General features: G+C 46.3%; 1 protein-coding gene across 1 annotated transcript; it reads right to left on the reverse strand.

Annotated features, from left to right (window-relative positions):
* Positions 1 to 40: 40 nt before the first annotated feature.
* Positions 41 to 20,590, reverse strand: GPR50 (G protein-coupled receptor 50). The gene is made up of 2 exons (XM_035541216.1): positions 20,416 to 20,590; positions 41 to 909 (listed from the first exon to the last, which is right to left on the reverse strand). Exons 1-2 carry the CDS (start codon positions 20,588 to 20,590, stop codon positions 41 to 43), a joined length of 1,044 nt encoding a protein of 347 aa, XP_035397109.1.

Consider the following 20,590-nt stretch of genomic DNA (forward strand, 5'->3'; position numbering starts at 1 on the left):
TACAAGGGTAACCCAGAATAAATAGTGCTGCTGTTCTGGCTCATAAGTGTATTTCAGCTTGGTTGTTGTTGTTCGTTACTGCTGGAGACGGCTTGCTTTTCAGCCCTTCCGTCCCACCCTTGGACACATCGATGAAGAGCAGCCTGGGAGTCCGGAGTGTCAGCAGTATCCTTTTGTACTCCTTTCGGAAATTCTGGTTAAGCAGCCCATAGATCACGGCATTGAGGCAGCTGTTAAAATAGGCCATAAAATAGCTCAGGACGAAAAGCCACTCTGGAATGTGTGGCTGCACTTTGGAAGGGTTAATTGAAACAGCAAGGCCAATAAAGTTTAATGGTCCCCAGCACACAGCAAAAAGGACAAAAACCACAAACATAGTCAAGAAATTCCGGATGTCAGCTGCTCGGAGCTTCTGCTTGCAGTCTTGTCTCACCCGGTGTTTGACTTGAATCACCAAAATCCAGATCCGTAGGTAGCAAAACGTCACGATGGACAGCGGGACAATGAAGTGGACCACCACCACTGCGATGGTGTACGACGTGCTCACCGTCTGGGCAAAGGTGCAGGAGTAAATCCGGGGGTCATATTGCAAGGACCCAACAAAGAAGTTTGGCACAATGGCCACCACCGTGAGCAGCCAGGTCAGGCAGATGTAGCAGCAGGTATTCTTCAGGTTGAAGAGCTTATCGTACCGAAGGCTGTGGCAGATGTAGCAGTAGCGGTTGATTGCGATGGCAGTGATGTTGAAAATGGACCCGATGACACTTAGGCCCATCAGGAACCCACTTATCTGGCAGTGGATGTTTCCCATGGTCCATCCATTGTGGAAAATGGCGCTCAGGATCAGAGGGTATGGATACACTGCCACTACAAGGTCTGCAACAGACAGGCTGACCACAAAGATGTTGCCTACGAAAAAGGAGAAGAGACCACGAGAGGTTAGCAGAGGTCCGGACAGACAACTTCCAACTCAGAACTCCTCTTTGGGCCTAACTCTGCCTGTGAGCTTCCCTCTATCCTCCATTTGGAGTTTGAAAACATAGAAAATAAGACTTTGCTGTCTGTACTACTGACAGCAAGAGAGTAACGGGGCATTATTAACCTGTGTATTCCTTCCTAAAAAAATTCTAAGCTGGAAGCATTAACCTTAGCTCAGCTGTTATTTCCTCCTGTCTTTGAACAGGCTTCCTAAATACACAAATGAAATCCTAAATTAAGTTGTATGGATCAATAATTTTCCTGAAGAAAGGAAGCGAGAGGTCTTTAGAGAACTGGCATAACTACAGGACCGGCCATAATGCTGTAAGGAATATTTGTCAAAATTCAGCTTTCTGATGATTAGAGAAGTTGTCATTTCAAGGGAAACTCAGCAATATAGAGGACAGCACTAGGAAAAGTCATTTTTCCTAACATCACTACCTGCAGATAAACCTGCAGTAGTAGGAAGGAGAATATTACTAGTGTACTGGTAGAGGATATGTTTAATACATTTAAGGTGTTACCATCCATGCAGCTATGTGTTACAGGCAACACTCCAGCCCACTGATCACACCTGCACTTTCTCTTCAAACCTTCATAGCCTGCCGTCTACCAGATTATCTCAAAAACAACAACAAAAAAAAGCATCTTTTTCTGTAGTATCCGTGAAGAGGCTCGCTGAGATCTCAGTTCAACTAGGTCACTGGCTTTGGCATTTGGAAAACATATCCAAGGGCTGTCAGAAATCACGTCTGTATCGCCATCACAGTTGGCTCATTGCTATGTTTGTTCCCAACAAAAACTATCAGTACCAGTCAACAGCTCCCGTCAGGCAGCAGAGGCCACTTCACACTGGCCGGAAAGCAGTCCAGACTCGAGAACTGCCCACGGTGGCACCGAGCTGTGGCAGCTGACACGAAGCATCATTTCAAAACAAGTATTAGCAGAGGACACGTGAAGGGCTAAAATCTCAGCAGGGAGAGATTTCACATAGGCAGGCTCACCGCAGCTTGCCTCTGTGGCTGCTCTGGCTATGCAGGCTTAGCACTCAGAGAGGGAGAGCTGCTCTGCAGCGAATTTGTATTCCTTAAGTCACAAAGATGACTCCTCAACAAAAGGCTAAACGTGTCCCCAGCACCAGAATCTCCTCTGGGGATGTTTAAGGAAAATTCTTAGCCTCACATCACTGCCAGCAAGTGGGAGAAATCACAGCCTCTGCAAGTCCTTCCTCTTGGATATTTGGGAGGATGTAAAAATACAGGGGAATGGAAAAAAAAAAATCAGGTCAGACGGCTCAACTTAGCACCTTTTCACATCAATAAACTCAACTTCTCTTTTATTTGGCCGTGTGGTCAGCTTCATATTTTTCTCCTGGTGGGTGAACACAGAGGCCAGAGCCACCCAGCAGCCACTTGCCAGCCGGTCCTGACAAACTGAGCATTTTAATGACTGAGTACTCCAAGGAGAGGACACGCTGCATGCCTCCAAGCAGAACAGGCCCTTCAAAATATGGGAAACGACTGCTTTTTATTGAAATAAGAGTAAACTTCAGTTAAACACCAAATGTGAAGCCATCTAATGTGCAGCTGTTATGGAAAGTAAACAACAATCTCCTGCCAATCATCTTTTCTTTGTCACTACTGATTTATTATTATTTTTTTCTTTAAAAAAGCATTTTTCCACTATGAAACACAGGAGTCCTGCCTGCAAGTAATACCAGCAGGACATTATCTCAAACTTTAATGTTTTGCTTCTGTGGCACTATTTTCAGATGCATCTTTTTCTCCTTGTGAGCATACAAATATAATTCCTCATTAACTTCCAAACTTTCCGTGTCATGTTTTTAAACTTCCACACGGTATGTATTGGTTTGTGCATCTCTGCACTCCATCTCTACCCCAGCATAATGGCAGCACAGACCTGACCACCTTTTCACAGAAACTTGAAACCTTTTCTCGTGCCACAGGTCCAACACAGGACTACAGAGGTACGATACACTGTTCACAGTGTAATCAGCAAATTATCTGAAACACAAAACAACCTGAAGCCTGGCAGCAGATCAGGTTATAAGCACATGCAGGTTATACAAAAGGGGATTTATCCCAGAGCACCTTCTGCCCTAGTACTTTGCTCTGTGAGCTCCCTGCTCGCTCCCATGCTCCCATACTTGTGTTTCTGCTCACCCCAGCAGCCTGCTTCTGTATTCCGGCAGTTTCCTGGCACTGCCAGGAACCCATTTTGCCTGGATTATCTGACAGCACAGGTTATCTGAGGACTTACTGTCAAGTCCTGGCACCAGGTTTTATACACATGGAAATCCTGCAAAGAGTTCTGCAAACCCAATAAGCCACATACACAAAGGTCCCCGATGGCAGGCTGCCCGAGCACCATCTGACTTCCATACAAATGCACATCACTCTTCTACAAAGATTAACTGAGCATCGCTGTGCAAATACGAGAGTCACTGGCCCTGCCTGCCTCAGGAGGCTGCTGGAAATCCCTCGGTGCCCAAGCTCCAGTTGCTTGGATCTCCCCGTCGTTCCCACAGCATCCGTGGGCTGTCCTCTAGGACACACGGGCTGTGTTTTAGGCATCCTGAACCTAGAAGCTGGGTTGAAAAGGAAAATAAAGAAGAGATTAAAATACTTTGTCTTAAAATAAAAATACATGGCTTTTTATACAGCCAAAAATGTCCAAATAGAATATCCAAAAGCCTTGTTCTCTGTTACCAGACTTACACTAGCCTTCCTTGTTGAAATATTACAGATCTGTGTTTGCTTCAGGTTAGTGTGATGGAGATGTTCAAGGCACCTGAAGTTAATGCTGCTACCTGTAAACCACACTGCTCCCCATCAGGCAGTGCCCAGAGGGTTTGAGAGCAAACAAACCCACCTACAACAGCCTCAGCCAGATCAGATCCTGTCTGTCCGTCCAGCCGCAGCCAGAATAACTGAGAGCTACAGAGCAGCAGGTGTAAGAGCACAGGTTGGGAAAATATGCTAAGATACACAAAATGCTAAAAGTTTACTGGGGTGACCAGTATGTTTGTGGTGACAGTTCACTATCTGTGGCCTGCAATACGAAGCATCTTAACCTTCACGGTTCTCTTCCCAGGTTTTCTGAAAAACTCATGTCCAGAAGGAGGTGAACTGGAATTAAGACTCTCTTCAGCATCAAAAGGATCTATCTGTAATAAGGTTCAGTAAACAATTTAACAGGCCATGACTGTAAAGCAAGCCTCTGATGACCACTTACCATAACCTAATACTCTCTATTTAACCTTTGAAAGCTTATGCTCGCTGCAAAACAGAAACAAAATGTACTGTTTGCCCCAAGCAAAATAGATAAAGTCTTAAAAGCTTTATTCAACGTGCAACAAGGCTCTGTATTAGCTCTGACAGCCTCCTTTCCATGTTTGTTTTTACCTGCTACTCGCTATGCATTTGCTTGTACCTCACTGACCTCCACTTCCAGTGGGCAGACACGAAGAGCACGCTTGGCTCTGCGAAATAAGTGGCAGTTCACAAAAAACACCTTCAGAACAATTTTGTTCTCTTTATACTACCAAGATGGCACTGAGGGTTTGCAGCCATGTTATCATATACTAACTGCTCTTTTGGACCGATAATAATACCGGGGTGCTTGTGGCAGCTGATGCTGCAGCCCTTGCACAGAGGAGCATTTCCAACATCCCCAGCCGCAAAAGATCACTTCAGGGAACAAGGCAACTGCCCGGTCAAAGAGCATTAGGGTTGAGCCTCCTGCAGGGGTCTGGCTCAATGTCACTTGCCCTGAGAACACCACACACACGGCACAAAATAGCAAATAAGAAAGTCCAGGCTGACATTTGGACAACAGAGTGTTTGACAACTCAAAATCAGGGACACTCTCCCTGAGGTCCAGGCATCAGGAAAAAAATAAAAGATCTGTTGTTTAGTTCATCAATCCACAAATTCTAACTGATGATTTTATGTGTATTTAGGAAGCCTATTCAAAGACAGGAGTAAACCAGAGAAAGAGAAAAAAACAATCAGTTATCCAATATCGTTGCTCCACCAGGAGGGGACAGTGTGGTCTCCGGCAGTCGATCGGACAGCACAGTCAGGCTGCCAGCAGCTCTCAAATTCCAACTGTGCTGCATAAAATGATCCTGCTGGCAACAAACAGCCAGGAGAGGAGGTATCTCCAGCCCACAGCGTGCTTAGAACGTAAGGTTAGAGAACGTGGAAATATCCAGTTTAAGGACACAATGAAGGTCCTAGACAAAAGCATAAAACTCCACCACCATTGAACTTTTTCCTGGCAAATGCCTCTCTTAGCACAATAGTGATGCCAGAGAGCAGCAGTGTGCTCAGTATGAGCATCACCAGTAGTGCTGGTGTCATTCCCAGAAGGAAAGCTGTGGGTGCTTGGTGCTCTCCTGCCATGGCATCCATGAGGAGCAAGGCCAAGGTGTTTCAGCATCACTTTGGCATCGTGACTGCAAGCCTCATCAGCCAGCCCCTCGGTGCATCACCACGGCTGAACAAAAACCTTCTTTCCCTCTGGATCTGTGGGAAAGGCTTGCTCCAGCAGGAAGAGAAAACCCTCGCAGTACTTACTGAGGTAGAAAGGACCCGCTCCCAGGCACTTCCATCACATTCATTTTTTTACGCTCCATGTATTATTTTGTCCACTGGTTGGAGAAAGGAATTACTTGCAGTGCTGGCAGAGGGCTGGGTTTTAGATGTGCTTTTAGGTCACGACCTCTAACTGTATTGCTGTCAAAAGCATATCTGAGCCATGCCTTCAGCTACTCTAATTGCGTGCGGCGAAGGGCAATCATTGCAATGTTTACACTCCAGAGACTCACAACTTTCATTTGGCTACGGCCAGCCAGCTTCAAAGCCGTGTCCGAGCTCATGAGCCTGTGGAAACGGGCTGGAAATACGAGCGGCCATGCTCACATGATTTCCTATCTCTCCTTTTATCACTTACCATTATATTGGAAACGGGCACTTTTTTCCTTGGTGTGTCGCAGATGGGAGGTGGACGTTGGTTCTCAACTGAATAAAATGAGTTGTTCCCTCGTCTTCTGAACCTTTAGAAAGGGGTGTTCCTCTTTTGGTACCAGAGGAGAGCAACACCCTCATTTTCAGAGTTTCAGATATATTAAAAAATAAAAGAAGCTTTCAGACCATCCCATAGAAACACTGCCTCAAAATCTTCACCCTCTTACTCCATATGAATCCTAATACATCCTGCTCAGCTCAGACATGCCTTCCTGAAAAGATTATTTAAAGATATTTTAAAAGAAAGAGGAAACTGTAAAATTTGACATTTTACCTAGCTCCAACAGTTTTTAAACTTTTAGAAAATAACATTTTCTGTTCATTTATGTGCCTTTTAATGACTTTTTCCAGTGTTTTCATTGAAGTTTTGGCCTTTCGCATGAGGAAAAACCCCAATGCTGCTGCTCCTCTGGATTTCTAAACTTAACTCTTGTTACTGTGATGTTTTGCCTGGATGCAGCTACGGCAATAGGTTCTGCTAGTAAAAGAGGAGGAAGACATATCATCTTGATATAGCTCTTAATATATGCAGAATAATGACTAAAAGCAACCTCGTCTGGTTATCAGCTTAGAAGCCTGGTTCCTCCCTGCATCCCTTCCAAATGCTTCGGGTGAAGACAAATTTGGAAACACCACCTGCACCTCGCAGCCTTCGCAGGACACCGCAGCGAGGCCGATGGAGGGAGGTGTGGGAGGCAGGAGGCCCTCTCTGCCACCCTCTGGTTTACGCCACAAGCCTCAGCATCTCTGCCAGCACCAGCTGAGCCCGCACGGTGCTGGCTGCAGCGTCTCAGCCTGCAAGGACCATAAACCAACAGCTCACTGCCCTCCGTTTCTGACTGAAATCACTGCCGAGCGGTACTGCGTGACTAAGCAGCCCGTTCCTATGCAGGCTGATGTCCTTACGTTTACCCTGACACACTAGGATGCACAAGCACAGATAAGCTCTACCAGCCCATGTTAACTCCAAGCCTAGCATTTATTAACTGGTTTGCAAAGTGCCCTGAAACCAAGCAATATCGTACAGTTCCCAACTTCAGGAGAGAGCAAGCTGAATTTAGGCAACAGAGAAAAAGCTCAGTCTGGTCACAGATCAGCACAACACAAAACGCTGCCCCAAATTCAACCTCACTTTCTAACAGAGGCTCGAGACAGACCTCTAACACATACTGATCCTGGCAGCATCACGCCTCTAGCGCTGTGTCCAATAAGAACAAGAGATTAACATCAAAATGATTCACTTGCCATAAAGGCCATTTTTAGACAAAAAATGCAATCAACTTATGAAGTAACAAAGCCTAAATCAATAACTGGAGGAGTAATAATAGAAGAGTTTTACATAACAGAAAAGAGTTAGGCTTGGTACACACGCTAAGAGAAAGCATCTGTGCTCCAAGTGTCCGTCCTCAGCTCAGGGATGCTGAAATGGGATTGTCTGCCTAGAGACAGCATGTCTGCTTTTCCCATTCTCAGTTAGTCTAAAGAAAGCTGTTCCCTTTCCCAGCAAGGAAAAAGGCTGAGCTACCTGAATTACTGTTCATGTGACCTTCACAATATGCTAGGAACGGGAGTGATATTCCCTGCATTACAGACAGAGAGATCCATCATTTGTTGGCTTGGCCACAGCGATGCCAACTGTGAAAGAAGCCCTGCATGTAAGTAGGAGACCAGAAAGTGAAAGAAAATCTGTCCTGGGCCTTCTGGTTCATTCACAACTATCTACTAATCCCATCAGAAACAGAGAGTTACTTTCACCTGGGAACACTGCAGAGACACTGATACAATTGTGCTGGCAAAAATCCAGTGCAAACAATTCAAGTTGATTCAATAACAATAATAATGATACTGGAAAAAATTACCTCAAATAAAAAAAAATAATAAAAAAAGCAAGCCCTAAAGGACCTTTTTAATTTTCCCAGAAATGAGTCCAAAAACCAATGTTTCCCAGAACATCAGCAAAGTCTTTACTTTAGATATTCCACAGGACTTACAGAACTCATATCTAGTCTGGGTACAGGACAGGCAACAAGGAGCTATTGATGGTACGAGAAACTCTTGGAAATGGGAGTCCCAAGTGAATTGTGAGGACATTTGCTTCTGTTTGTTTTTTGTGGGTTTTTGTTTGTTTGTTTGTTTTTCTGAATGACTTCTGACATTTAATCATCTTTGAGGTGCAATGTATGGGAATATTATAAGAGAAAAGCAGTTTTTGCAGCAAAGTCCACACTAAACATGTTCCAACATAAGCCCATGGTTTAAATGGGGGTGCTCTAACACTGACCTCAGTAGGAAGTCTAATGGTGATAGTATCCAAATGGGTGAATGAGGATAAGATTACATGGGCCTATGAGACCTAAATTACTGGAAGAACCTCTCAAAGTAAGTAGCCACACATGTAGGCAGAGAAACTGGCATGGTAAGTGGGAGATCTTGCATTCGTGGAGCACAACTGAGCAGACACCTCTGCTGTCGACAGCTTCCAGCACAAGAATACCACTGTTTTCTGTCTTAAACAAACAACATTTTGCCCTCAGAAAGGAAATAAATAAATAAATAAATAAAAGATGCTGGAAATAAATAAAATAAACCCATCCATGTGAAACTGAGGTTGCCTCATCCTGAAATACCTCAAGTCCTACTTTCTCAACTGTAATGCTGGGGGCAGACCTATTTTACAATTGCATAATAACCATCAAGTGATGGGGCTTTTAAGTGTATCCTTAAATTTTTCTGCCCTTCGCCTTTTTATCTCCATTGAAGTTTTCTCAGCAAGAAATAAATCACAGGGATTTCTTCTCTCTGAAACTGCTTAACACCCACACCAGGATACTTCAAAGTGGTAGCGTGCAACTTCAGCCTTATGACTCCCGTCACGGGCCAAGGAGGCTTGGAGGAGCCAAGCCAAGGAGGCTCTCTCTCCAAAGAGAAGAGAAATGATCAAGATTCCTAATTTTAAAAATAAATAAATAAATAAGAACAACCTCACTCACTCTATGCCATTTCCGAAAAGCCCTCTCCCCCGCTCCTAGGCTTTCCTTATCTACTGACAGCATTTTTAAAGAGCTGTCATTTATCCAGCATGAGATACGACTTCCTGCCTCCTGGTCCCTTCAGAACTGTTTGTAAACCTCCGTTTCCTCTGCTTAGCAGGATTCACTCATTTTCCCTTTCATTGCTGAAATCCCATGTTGTTAGCTGTCCTCGATGAAGTATTTTTGTCTATTGACAAGCTCCAGAGTGACAGAATATTTAAGGAGCTACATCAGGATGAAACAAAGCCTGGGCTTTGTACAGAGGCTTCTGCATCTCGGCACCTCAAGCAAAATCCCACAAGCCAGGAGGTCATCTTCAGCCCAGCAGGACCGTCCTCCACACCACATGAAGCTTCCAGCGGACTGAAATAGCCCAGTCATGTGTCTGTGGATGTTGTAAGGAACCCGGGGAGTGATTTGCAACATCAGAGCTCGAAGGAACTGGGGTTCAGAACTTCAGTAATGGATGTACACACAGGGAGGAGCCCAGCCCTTGCAATAGGCTCCAGTCTCAACACCCAGGAGCCTCCCCAGGCAGGAGCATGGGGCTGGAGCACCTCAGCCAGCACGTCACAGTGCCCTGGCCATCGTGTGCCCCAGCTCCAGAGTGGGCAGATGTGCCCCAGGAGCACATTGACTTCACCACCCCAAAAACAAATGCATCTTGGCACCAGGGGCTTGGACTGCGGCTGCTAATTGGGACGAGACAGAAGTGAAGGGCAGAACAGGGGAAGAGGTCTGCTTTGGTCTCCCTCGGGAGTACAAAGTCTTTCCCAAATTCAGCTACATAGCACAGCCTTTAAAAGGAGAGCGACAGCTTCTTCTATATCAGCAGCAAGGCAGGAGCTCTCATGCCAGCGCTGCCTTCTTATGCTAACTGCCCTTTTATCATTTATTCAGGAATGAGGCTGTAACGAGGCAGATTTATATCAAATGACAAATAACAGCTGTGGGGAAAAGAAAAAGAAGTGTCGTGCTTCATTAGAACCCTGTAAGGGTCTGTCAGCCCAAAACACACCGCCAAAGTGGCAAATGCAGCCAGAAAGACAAGACAGAGCTCACAGCAGCTGTTAAGCCAAATGGGAACTTATTAAAATTAAGGGCCATCTTTCCCCTTTCATATTTAGTTTCAAAAGACCACGCAAACAAATTCAACCTCTTATGAAGACTGAGTCATTAGTGCAGATGTGACACAAGGCCTGGACAAAGATTTCACATTGAAAGGTAACTGTTAATTCCCAGGTGGTTGCTAGAACCTTAGGAATACATTAATCTGGTATCAACTGGAGCCCCCCAATATTAAAGTCATAAATCTTACCAGGATGAATTTCCCCATTACTCACTTGGTGTTACAATACTGCTTAAAAAACCTGCAAGCATTCAACTTGGAGAAAAGGATGCTGATAGGTCTGCAGCATTAACTATGGCATGTGCTTGGGACTGAAAAGTATCCTGCAAGTCAAGTGGGAGGTTTTGCCTGAAGGATGCTGATTTTCAGAAGGGGCTGGGAGCTCTGTGCTTCAATCAGGTCCAAAATAAACACTGAAAAAGCAAAGGAATTAAATACCTAAGCTGCCAGGCAGCCACAGATTATCCCACAGCATGAGGGGGCAGCATCAAGTTTTCTGAATTTCCTTAGTGGGCAGGTGGTGAAGGCAGTAGGTAAACCTCAGGATATCAGCACTACTTGTCTTTTTTCACCTCAGTCTCCTTGAGTGTCTGATCGCACTGCCTGCCTTTCCCCAATAATTTTTGTTACTGAAGGCCAGCTTCATTTTCCCTTTGTACAGAAAAGTGGATGACTCATTAAAAAAATAAAAAAGGTTTCCACACAATAGAAACGGGTCCCCAGCAGAACAGGGATATTTTGAGTGACTGTGCTCATTAGAAAGGTATAGGGTGACCCTAAGTTTTTTGGGAAAGCAGGGCATTCAGTTTTTACAAAACCACAGACCATGGGACAAGTTCTTGCGGACACAATGCAGAACCAGCCTCTGGGAAAACCGGCCTCATTTCGATGCTCAACAAAAACTAAACTAAATCTGCTGAAAAAAAACGTTCAGAGGGCAGTAAGCTTGGATTTCAGCAGAGCAACCACTGTATAATGCCGCAATACTGCAACAAGGTTGTGGGTTACCTAAACTGCCATCCAAGAAAGAAAAAGCAAGACAAAGAGGCTGAGATAGTGTTAGCCAACACTGATAGATTGGCTCACTAATGAATTTAATGCTGACTTAATCTTCTGACTTGGCAGTGCCCCGAAAGCCTGCTCTTTTTGCCTCCCCTCGCCTAAATGAAGTTAACGTATTCCAGAAAATTAAGGACGATTTACCAGGCCACTGAAGGCCGACTGCTTGATGGATCTGGATCCGTGTTAATCCATCCAAGAAAAAAAGAGAAACTCTGATTCAGAAACCCAACTACGGGAGGGTTGGCAGAGGGGCACGCGTGGGCTCTCGCTGCTCGTTTCTCGCAGGCATGCTGGCACCAGCCAGCAATTTTTGGATGAACACAGCAGGAGCAGCGTATTTCATTGCAATTTCAAGCTTTTTTGCTTTCCTGATGAAGCTAAACGTGGCTGAGGCTACGCAGGGGATGCTCAGGGGACCCAAAAAGCCCAGCTCGCCTTCCACGTCTGACACTTTCCAGGCACAAGGCAAGACCCGTGTCGTCAGCAGCAGAGGGCTCAACCCTGCCCCCGGGGACATGGGGAAGGGCAGAATGCCACATCTGCATTCCCCATTAGCCATTTAAACCAGCATTCACACATTTTTCCATTTTCCCCTCAGCTTACGGCCGCTGTGTCACGGGAGATGAAGCCAGCTCTCACTGAATCAGCGGGACCTCCCTGGGGACAAGCAGCAGGTCGTAAACCACACACTTCTGCATGTCCCCGCGTTGTGAAGAGCAGTTCCCATCCAAAAAGCGAGACGGTGTTGGGAAGGTAATGGTTGTGCTGATGCTATGTAAAGGCCAGGGGAGCAAAGCCTTACTTCAGTGTGTGTTGCAGTCTCCTGGTGATTTACAGATTGTTTTCCATGGATGTGGCCTGGTGTTTACATCAATATTTGTAGCTGCTGCAACAGTTACACAAACATCACGGGGATACAGATTCAAGAGCCTAAAAATGATATGCGTATAATTAACGCTCATCATAAAAACATCCGAGAAATCTTCCGATCCCCATTCCAAGGTAAAACAGAATTCAGAGTTTACCAGTGCTCTGGAGATGTATTTTGGAAACTGGAATGACATAATGCAAAATATATTTCATTACCCATGTAACATCCAAGACAAAACTAGATACTGGATAAAGTCCAGGTTAGAAACCACAAACTTCTTCAGTTCTATAGCTCACAGCGTTTTCAGTCTTTTACATAATTACACAGACTTCAACTCCAGCACATGATATCATGCAAATGATTACCTACCTACACTCATTTCCCTGAGATACACAGAGCCATTAACAGGCGGACACCACACACCCTTATCAAGAAAAATAAATAAACACACCATCTTCACAAGAGACTGTTAAGACACTGAAAGGTTGTGGAAAATTGGAAATAGCATCCACGCTGAGAGCATAAATGATCCTTCTCTTAGGGAGAACAGAATTGGACTGCTGTTTCTCACAAGGAAAAGCAGAAAAACATTTGCAAACATGAGCCCTATTATGAGATCCATAAATCTACATCCCACAGTTTAGATCATCTTTCCTTTCCCTACTGTTCCAAGAAAGCCCTTGCTGCTTTCCTTTATATTTCAGCAGAGGACAAGGAACAGCCAGACGCAGCTGAGGCCAAACCCACTGCCCCTGCACTTCCTTGGTAAAACTCCCCTCCTGCCTTCTTTGCTAACTGGTTTGTTCCCAACAGGGTTGGTCCTGGCACGACTCATCTCACCGCTTCTGCAGCAACAACATCGGGAGCATCACTTTGAAAGCTGGGTTGGACAGATGTATTTAACAAGGGTGGGCAGGCAACATCACAAGTTAAGCTCTTGTTTCTTGACTTTCCTCTTCTTCAAAACCCTGCTCATCACATCCCAAGGCACGTGTTGCCCTGTTTTCAAGTTTTAAGGGGAGAAAGAGCATCGAGCACCATACAAAATCAAAACTACAGAAGGTACTTGCCCATAAAGTAACCTTAAATTCTCCCTCAGCTTAATTTTTTTCTCTTGATTGGAAATATATTTGTATACATCTACAGTGGATGAATGCAAATAGCATTTCCAACATATCAAGTTACAGAAATGACATTGAGCCCTAAGGTGAGGGACTGCAATACATGCTGTCTTGGAGAAGCTGTAAAAAGCCAACATTTTGATTGTTTTAATTTTTCTTAAGTTTCCTAGATTTTTACCTCTCTATAGAAATAATGTCTTGAACACTTCTTAATTTTTGTGGTACTCACAAAGTCCAGAAAGAGGAGGAAATAAGCTCAACACTTACCACGCTCAACTCCACAGAGGCCTGGTAAGGTGACATTTCCTCTCACCATATGGAGACCGGGGGGGGTTCATGCATGCTCTCAGGATGAGAGTAGATCTGAGGGTCATCTCTTCTCCTGTCCCATTGCCAGCAACTGCAGCAGCAGCTGCTGCACAGAGAAGTTCAAGAAAACATTTACTGGGCTCCATTGCGATAATGTGCCTTGGGGGAGCACTCCTCCTGACGCACAGCCAAGCACTCCACGCTCACATGTAATATTAATATAACACGGTCGCTTCTCTAGTGAGAGCACTCATTTTTGAGCACTACTCCAGTAAATACGCAAGGAAATTTTACGAGGCAGTTGATGCACAAAGCTTTCACTTACCAAGTTATAGGACCTCATGGGAGAAGAAGGTATGTGGGGAAGCAGCGGCTGAGGCCAGGCAGGGAGGGAAGATGCTGTGATGGCCACAAGACAGAGCCCAGGCTTGAACGACGGCCAGAAAACAGGATGTATTCATGGAAAACACACCCTTACCGACTGGACAAATCTTTACAAGTCTCCTCTAAGATAAGCCTGAATCACAGAAGCCTAACTTGGTGGTAAGCTCAGGAATCTCCACGAAAGCCATAATGATGCTGCCTGGGTGACAGCTGCATGTCGAGGCTCCTGCTGGTGACAAACTGGTGGGAGAAGCCACCAGTACCTGAAGACGCCCTGCTACCCAGAACAGATGCACATCTCACCTAAAGTAAAGCCTCCGTTATATAGAGAGAACAATCCAAGTTTTATTCACTATACAAGGCATCACGTGAGAAAATGTCAGCTCCCTGCTTGCTGCCCAAGTGCTCTCCAGAAACTAAAGAAAACCTTGCTGCAGAAATAGGACTCAAACCCATCCCCTTCCTGAAGCAATAAACAAACTAAATTTGCAATCCTTGATTTTCCCCATTTGGCAGGGGGGAATAATCCCGCACAACAGCATGCGTCTGATACGATTGCTTGGGAGAAATTAGAGGCTTACACCTAGAGAAGCGTAAATCCTGCATTGCTAAGGTTTCTTCAGCTGCAAGGGAAAGAAACATTGCCTCCTGGTGATTAAGAATGTAATTATTATTATTAATTCTGAAACACTTTGAATTACATGGTACATTTTCTTTAAATGGGCCCTATCGTTAGCGGAAGCTGATCTGAACCAATGATTTATTCGTGGCTTAATATCCACGCTTGTTTCGCATGCTCAGCACATTTTGCTCAGTATTAGTGGCTGGTTGCTAGAGACAATCGATTTAAATTTAGACAGAAGCTTTTGGAAAAGTTTTATTCAGAGCAGATATATGAATTAAAACACTAACTATGGTGATATGTAACTACATTTCTTCTAAACTCTTAGCACCTCCATGTGCACTTCAAGATCTCAAGAGAGTTCACAGGCAACACCAAGCTCAAGTCCATATTCGAGCAGAGCTTTCCACTCAGATCCATTCTAAAATCAGGAGGAAGTCTGCCAGGCGGCGCTGCAAAATTGTGGAATTTCTGCAGATAAAATCAGAATTGGGCTTCCCCTATGGTGCCATCAATGAAATACCTCCGGCCTTGCCCATTAATTTGCAATATTTCCTCCACTTTCTAAAGTAAAAGCCTGTCTTTACCGACTTTGTTGCAAAGCAGGTCTTAACCAAAGATAGCCATGGAAGAGGAGAAAAAAGCCTTTACAAGTTTGGCAGATACACTACTGACAAGAAACAATACATTTTTAACCGCTGTGTAATCACAATACACTTTTCCTACTGAAACTCCCCCAGAGTTTCTGCCCGAAGGTGTTGGATGCTGAGCAAAAGCCAGCTGCCACATCTGTGATGCACGTGGCTGTGCAAGCAGCTCCTCCTACTTCACCTCTGAATTTTTACAGCTCATCCCCACAAGCCAAGTTGAGTTTTCGTGCTTTGTGTGGCTGCTAGAGCCCTTCACCTGGGGTGCGTGCTGTTCCTTCTCCCAAAGGTAAGTATTTCCACATTGCACTTTCTTAAGCTGCCATCGTTTACACGAAAGGCCACCCTCTGGTTGCCCTGCTTTGCTGATTAGATGAGGAATAAGGCTGAAGAACAAGGCCAACAAGTACTCGGCTCTCTATGGTCTGTCCTGCTCCCTATTCAGGGAAATTTTCTGACCTGTGTAATGAATCCGGATCCACACTGAATTAGGTAAATCCATGATGCTGCAGGCTGGTGTCTGCCTGCCAGCATGAAAGGATCACTTTCAAAGGTGAGACAAAAATGTGAAAAACTGGCTTATCAATGTGATGCAAATGCCCAAGCGACAGCAATTGGTTTTATAAGGTTAATGATCAGTCAGAAGAAACCCAGCCAGTTCTGGGAGAAATTTATCTCAAAAAAGGAAGCATGAAGGAGAGAACTGCAGCCAAAATGTAAGGGAAGAAGGGCAGACGCCTCCACGGAAAGGCAGAAACACTCCAACCCTTTGCAAGCCCTATTTGTTGCTTGCCCACTGCTCCGTTTCCATTTCTGTATAATTTATTCCAAAGCAAATATATTCTTTTTAAGAGAAGGAGGAGAAGGGTGTGCCTGTGCTGCGGGACACAATGCCGGTGTTCAGTCGCTGGTTATTCCTTGCTCCCACACTAATCACAGAGGCTTTGTCTAGTTTGGGATTGAGCAATACTTTAATTAACATCTTCCAAGGGTACAGCCACATTGGGAAGACTCCTCTCATTAGCTAATTAGCCTATTGTCCTAATTAGGTGGGGCAATGCCTGTTTCACCCCCCTCTCTGCCCTGCACAGAAAACCCTGCTTTTTCCACCTAAGTGTTCCCTCCAGCTGGTCACAGCCCCTCTGGACGGACTCTTCTTTGAGGCTGGGTGGTGGCAGATAGCAGCACCCAGTGTCACCACCAGAGCTCCGACTTCAGGAATGGGAATAGTTACACATGGGAAAACCATGGCACAAGTTTTCCTCTGTGCTTTCATCCAAGAGCAGCCCTGGGGCACAGCCTTGTCCCTGCCAGGCAGCCCCCAGGATGGTCCTGTCCTCCTCCTGCTGCTCTCTGCCTGGACTTGGACGAGATTAAACATCACCCATGCGGAACAGAGAAAGAAAAGCAAACAAAGTGCAAAGAAAATGGAGACAGAAAAAAAAAAAGTAAACAGAGCATGTATGCCCACCTTCCCTCTTCCTGAAACAGGTCCCGGCTCGTGCGGCAGGACTGTCAGCGAGGCCATTAATCATTTGCTATTACCAAAGCCAGTGTTTGTCCCTCCAAATCTTTCAGCAGCACCCAGCCCTGGGCCAGCCTGGCCTGTTGTTGCTGCGGGGCGTGCAGGGCAGCCCTCCCAGGGAGGCAGGCTGGGATTTTGCTTGGCACACGAACAACTTGGCCGAGTTTCTCCTGCTGTTCAGAGCCTGGGCACAGCCAAGGTGGCGTTTCGTGGGAAAGCACGGCTTGACAGCAGCACAGAGGAGAAGAAGGCGGCACAGTGCTGGTGCCCAGCACCTTTGCAGGAGCATTTGCACCCGTGCACAAAAACAGGATGCTTGTCTGCAGGCAGCCATGTAGAAATACCCTTCCTTCGTGGCCTCAAAACCAGAAAGCAAAGTTCAGCAAGTGGAGTCTCCAAGAGATGGAGACGAGTCTGGCGCAGGTTTTCCTAATCAGAGGAACTTTGTTTTAACTAATTTGAGGGTAGCTGTGTGGACACCTGCACCAGCACGCAGCAAAAACCTGTGTTAAGCACACACACGGCTGGAGAAAAGGGTCTTCACCCAACTGGAAGAAACCTAAAACCTCCAGCCAGCAGGCCACAATTACAGAAGTCTTCAGCCCAGGAACTTCTGCAGGGACTGTGCGTGCCCGTGGCACAGCGCTGGGACAGCATGCCAAGGGTCCCCAGCATGGACCACCACATCCCCACCAGGACACCAGCCCCCTGAGCCCACTGGGTGCACTGGGACACGTCCCGCTACCCAAACACACCACTTCCCCCAGCTTCACCACGCCAAGGAGCAGCAGGACCACGTCGGTCATGCCAGGCCTTTGCCAGCCCTCCCTGGAGCAGCCCAGGTGCTGCATCCACGTTTGTGGCTGATGGAACAGGAGCATCGCTGGCAGCCAGCTCGATGTGGTAAATTCATCACTGTCCAGCTGAGCAAGTCGATAACGAAGCTAAAAGGAAATGCTGTCACGGGCTGTTCCCCACCAACAGCGAGGACATTTTTGAGCAGCTCACACCTTTGATGGCATCCCTGTTTAAGAGGTGGGTGCCAGGTGTCACCCTTCCACGTGGAGTCCCAGCAGTCCTCCTGCAGTTCCCTGGCCAATGTGACATTTCCCTGGCTCTCCCAGAGAGCCACAATCCCCACGTCAGATCCTCTGGCACTCCAGAGGGTCAGGATAAATCAGAAGCCCCGGTGGGAGTTTGCTACAGAGGAATGAACCGGCAGAACAGATGAGCAGCTCCTTAGGCAGCTACCCACGATGTACATAAAGAAACGATGTCATTTCAGGCTTGTGGCAGATGCTGGAGGGTTTGTGGTGCTAAAAAAAAAAAAATCATCTCAAAACACCTACATACAGTCAATAGCTTTCCAGGACAAGGAAATCCTGCAGGAGCTGGGAGGAAACCAATTGCAGTTCCCAACCGCACCTGAGATATGAAAACTGAACGTGGTCCAATGTGACGCCTCTGAAAGGTCCATTTTCCCAAACTAGAAACAATCAGACAAAAATAACTGAAAGAAAACACCTAAATATATACAAATGTGGCAGTGGGAGATGTTTAAAGATACCTCAGTAGAGCCCTCCTCCTTCCAGAAAAACAGTACTATATTCAGAAAAAGTTTATTTTGTTAAAGAATTAAGACAGGAGACGAATTAAGAAATGAGTAATGAATAGAAAATCCACTATGAGTAGCTAGAAAGCAAATTATTTTATAAAGAAAGCTAAACGATATCACAAAAAATAATGGCAACATATGTCAGGAAAAAAAGCAATGATCGATCGATACAATAGGCTGACACTAAAAGAAAGTACAGGGAAATTATCCATCCTGATACAGCAGATGTAGAAAGTATAAGCATTTCTTTTTTTCCTTGCAGATAAGGATGACTTACATTTCAGATATAACCAAATTCTCCGAATTCCAGAAGTAAGTGGGAAAGGCATTCAGCACGACTAAACGTTTTCCACATCTGCAAAACTGGAAAACGTGAACATGCACAAAGGAGCTCTCTAACACCGACTTTGAGAAAAGAAACATGTCACAGAGCACGCAGGAAGTTCCCGAGGTCTCAGAACAATAAATAAAACCCCCTTGAGCAAACACAAAGCTCGCAGCGTGCCAACATTTCAGCCCGTCTGACCTGGGAAGCGCAGGCCGATAACCCCGGCTGCGGTCCCACAGAGCCAGGGAAAGGCAAAGCAGCAAAGTGTGAGGAGATGGGAACGCAATTAGTGCTGGCCAACACAGCTGTATGGGAAGAGGGCTTGTCAGGCCGATCTGCTGTTTCTTCCCAGACCAGGCATTTGCCTGACACAGATATCTGTGCTGACATGATGTGTGTGGACTTCTGCGTTGGGTTTGGGCCAGTGTGACAGCCTCACAGCAACATGCACAGAGTACAGCAAGGGGATTAAAACCAGCTGAGCCTGGTGACCTAATTAAAGTTGTAACCCCACTGACTGCCCCTACAGAGGTTTCAGCTCCCTGAGCGGACGATGCTGCTACTGAGGAAAAGGAGCCAGCAGGCAGCAGGAGCAACTTTCTGCAGGGCAGCACGGGTGCAAGACGTGGGCTTTCAAGGCGTGCACGTTTTGGCTGCGTGCCTGCGTTTGCAGAGAGTTCAGGAGAGCTACAAAACTGCATTTCCAGAGCCTTTGCCCACCACCCTCGACCTTAAGTGTGCTGAGCCTTGAACGCATGAACCACAGCCTGGAAATGTGTTTGGCAACTGGCTCCTGATCAGTACTTAGACTGAAAATCTCTCTGTTATAACCCAAAGGGGAGGTAGCTCTCCTTGACTTCGTAGCAACTTTAACTTGCAGAGGAGGCAGGCTTAATAAGACTTGCAATGCATCCAAGTGATTAACAATTAGACAGGTGGTAAAGGCAGCTAAATGGCTTCAAATCTGCCTGCTGCACTTCTCAGCCGGAGAACATACACCACCAGTTACCCTGGGGGGAGAAACAAGGGGGTATCTATTTTTCCTTCTGATCACAAGCTCACAGTGCTCCCATTTTAAAGCAAAGCTAACAGAAAGCAGCACATTTATGTGATGAGTATCCTACGGGCCACTCGTTGTGTGCCTGGGCAAACGCAGGCTCAGTGCTCAGGGGTGCTGCACCCAGCCCCTGCCCCAGCCAGCAGCTGTGCACTATCGTTAATAAATCAATCAAATAGTGGGGGCAAGGGGGGTGGGATGTTGTCCCATCAGGCCCACCCATTTTTACTACTTATCCTGTAGTAAAGGGCTACTTTTACTGTACTCTGTTGAGTTACTCCGTATTAACAGAAGAGTGAGGTACACACAGAGAGAGATCAGCAACTCCACAACACTCACAACTTTCTCTCCCACGTTATAAACACCGGAGAACATTTCATCCAAACCATTTAGTGAGCTATAACAGTACAGGTCACTTTATGCCTTCGCCTGTAAAAGCAGCCCGAGCACTCCTAACACAACGCACCCTGCGGTACATCCGACCAGCACCACCTGAAACTCCCTCCGGAGCAATTCCCGTGGAATTTTTTCCTAGCCTTTGCCGAAGTAACCCATCTCTGACGGCAGACCCAAGCCCTCCCTGCCGGCTGTCAGGAGACCGGTACCCAGCGGGGACACCCGGGGACACCCCGGGACCTCCCCGCGCCCCGTCCCCCCGCTCCCCCCGGGTCCCCCCACACTCACCGGCGTTGCGGAGCTTCTTGTTCCTCAGCACCGAGAGGATGACCAGGGCATTGCCCAGCACGTCCACCACGATGGTGACGATCAGCACGGCCGCCAGCCCGCTGTTAGCCCTGGCCACCGCCTGTCCCCCCCCAAGCCCCGGCCGGCAGCTCCCGTTCCCCCCCTGCCTCTCCAT

This window comes from Cygnus atratus, chromosome 13 (genome assembly GCF_013377495.2).
Source record: "Cygnus atratus isolate AKBS03 ecotype Queensland, Australia chromosome 13, CAtr_DNAZoo_HiC_assembly, whole genome shotgun sequence".
Taxonomy (NCBI): domain Eukaryota; kingdom Metazoa; phylum Chordata; class Aves; order Anseriformes; family Anatidae; genus Cygnus; species Cygnus atratus.

What these genes read in the sequence shown, in the direction of transcription:
- GPR50 (XM_035541216.1), bottom strand. Translation starts at nt 20,590, where the DNA reads ATGGAGAGGCAGGGGGGGAACGGGAGCTGCCGGCCGGGGCTTGGGGGG. An exon ending in CAAGAAGCTCCGCAACGCCG is followed by an intron (nt 910 to 20,415) that starts GTGAGTGTGGGG and finishes CCTTTTTCGTAG; the next exon opens with GCAACATCTTTGTGGTCAGC.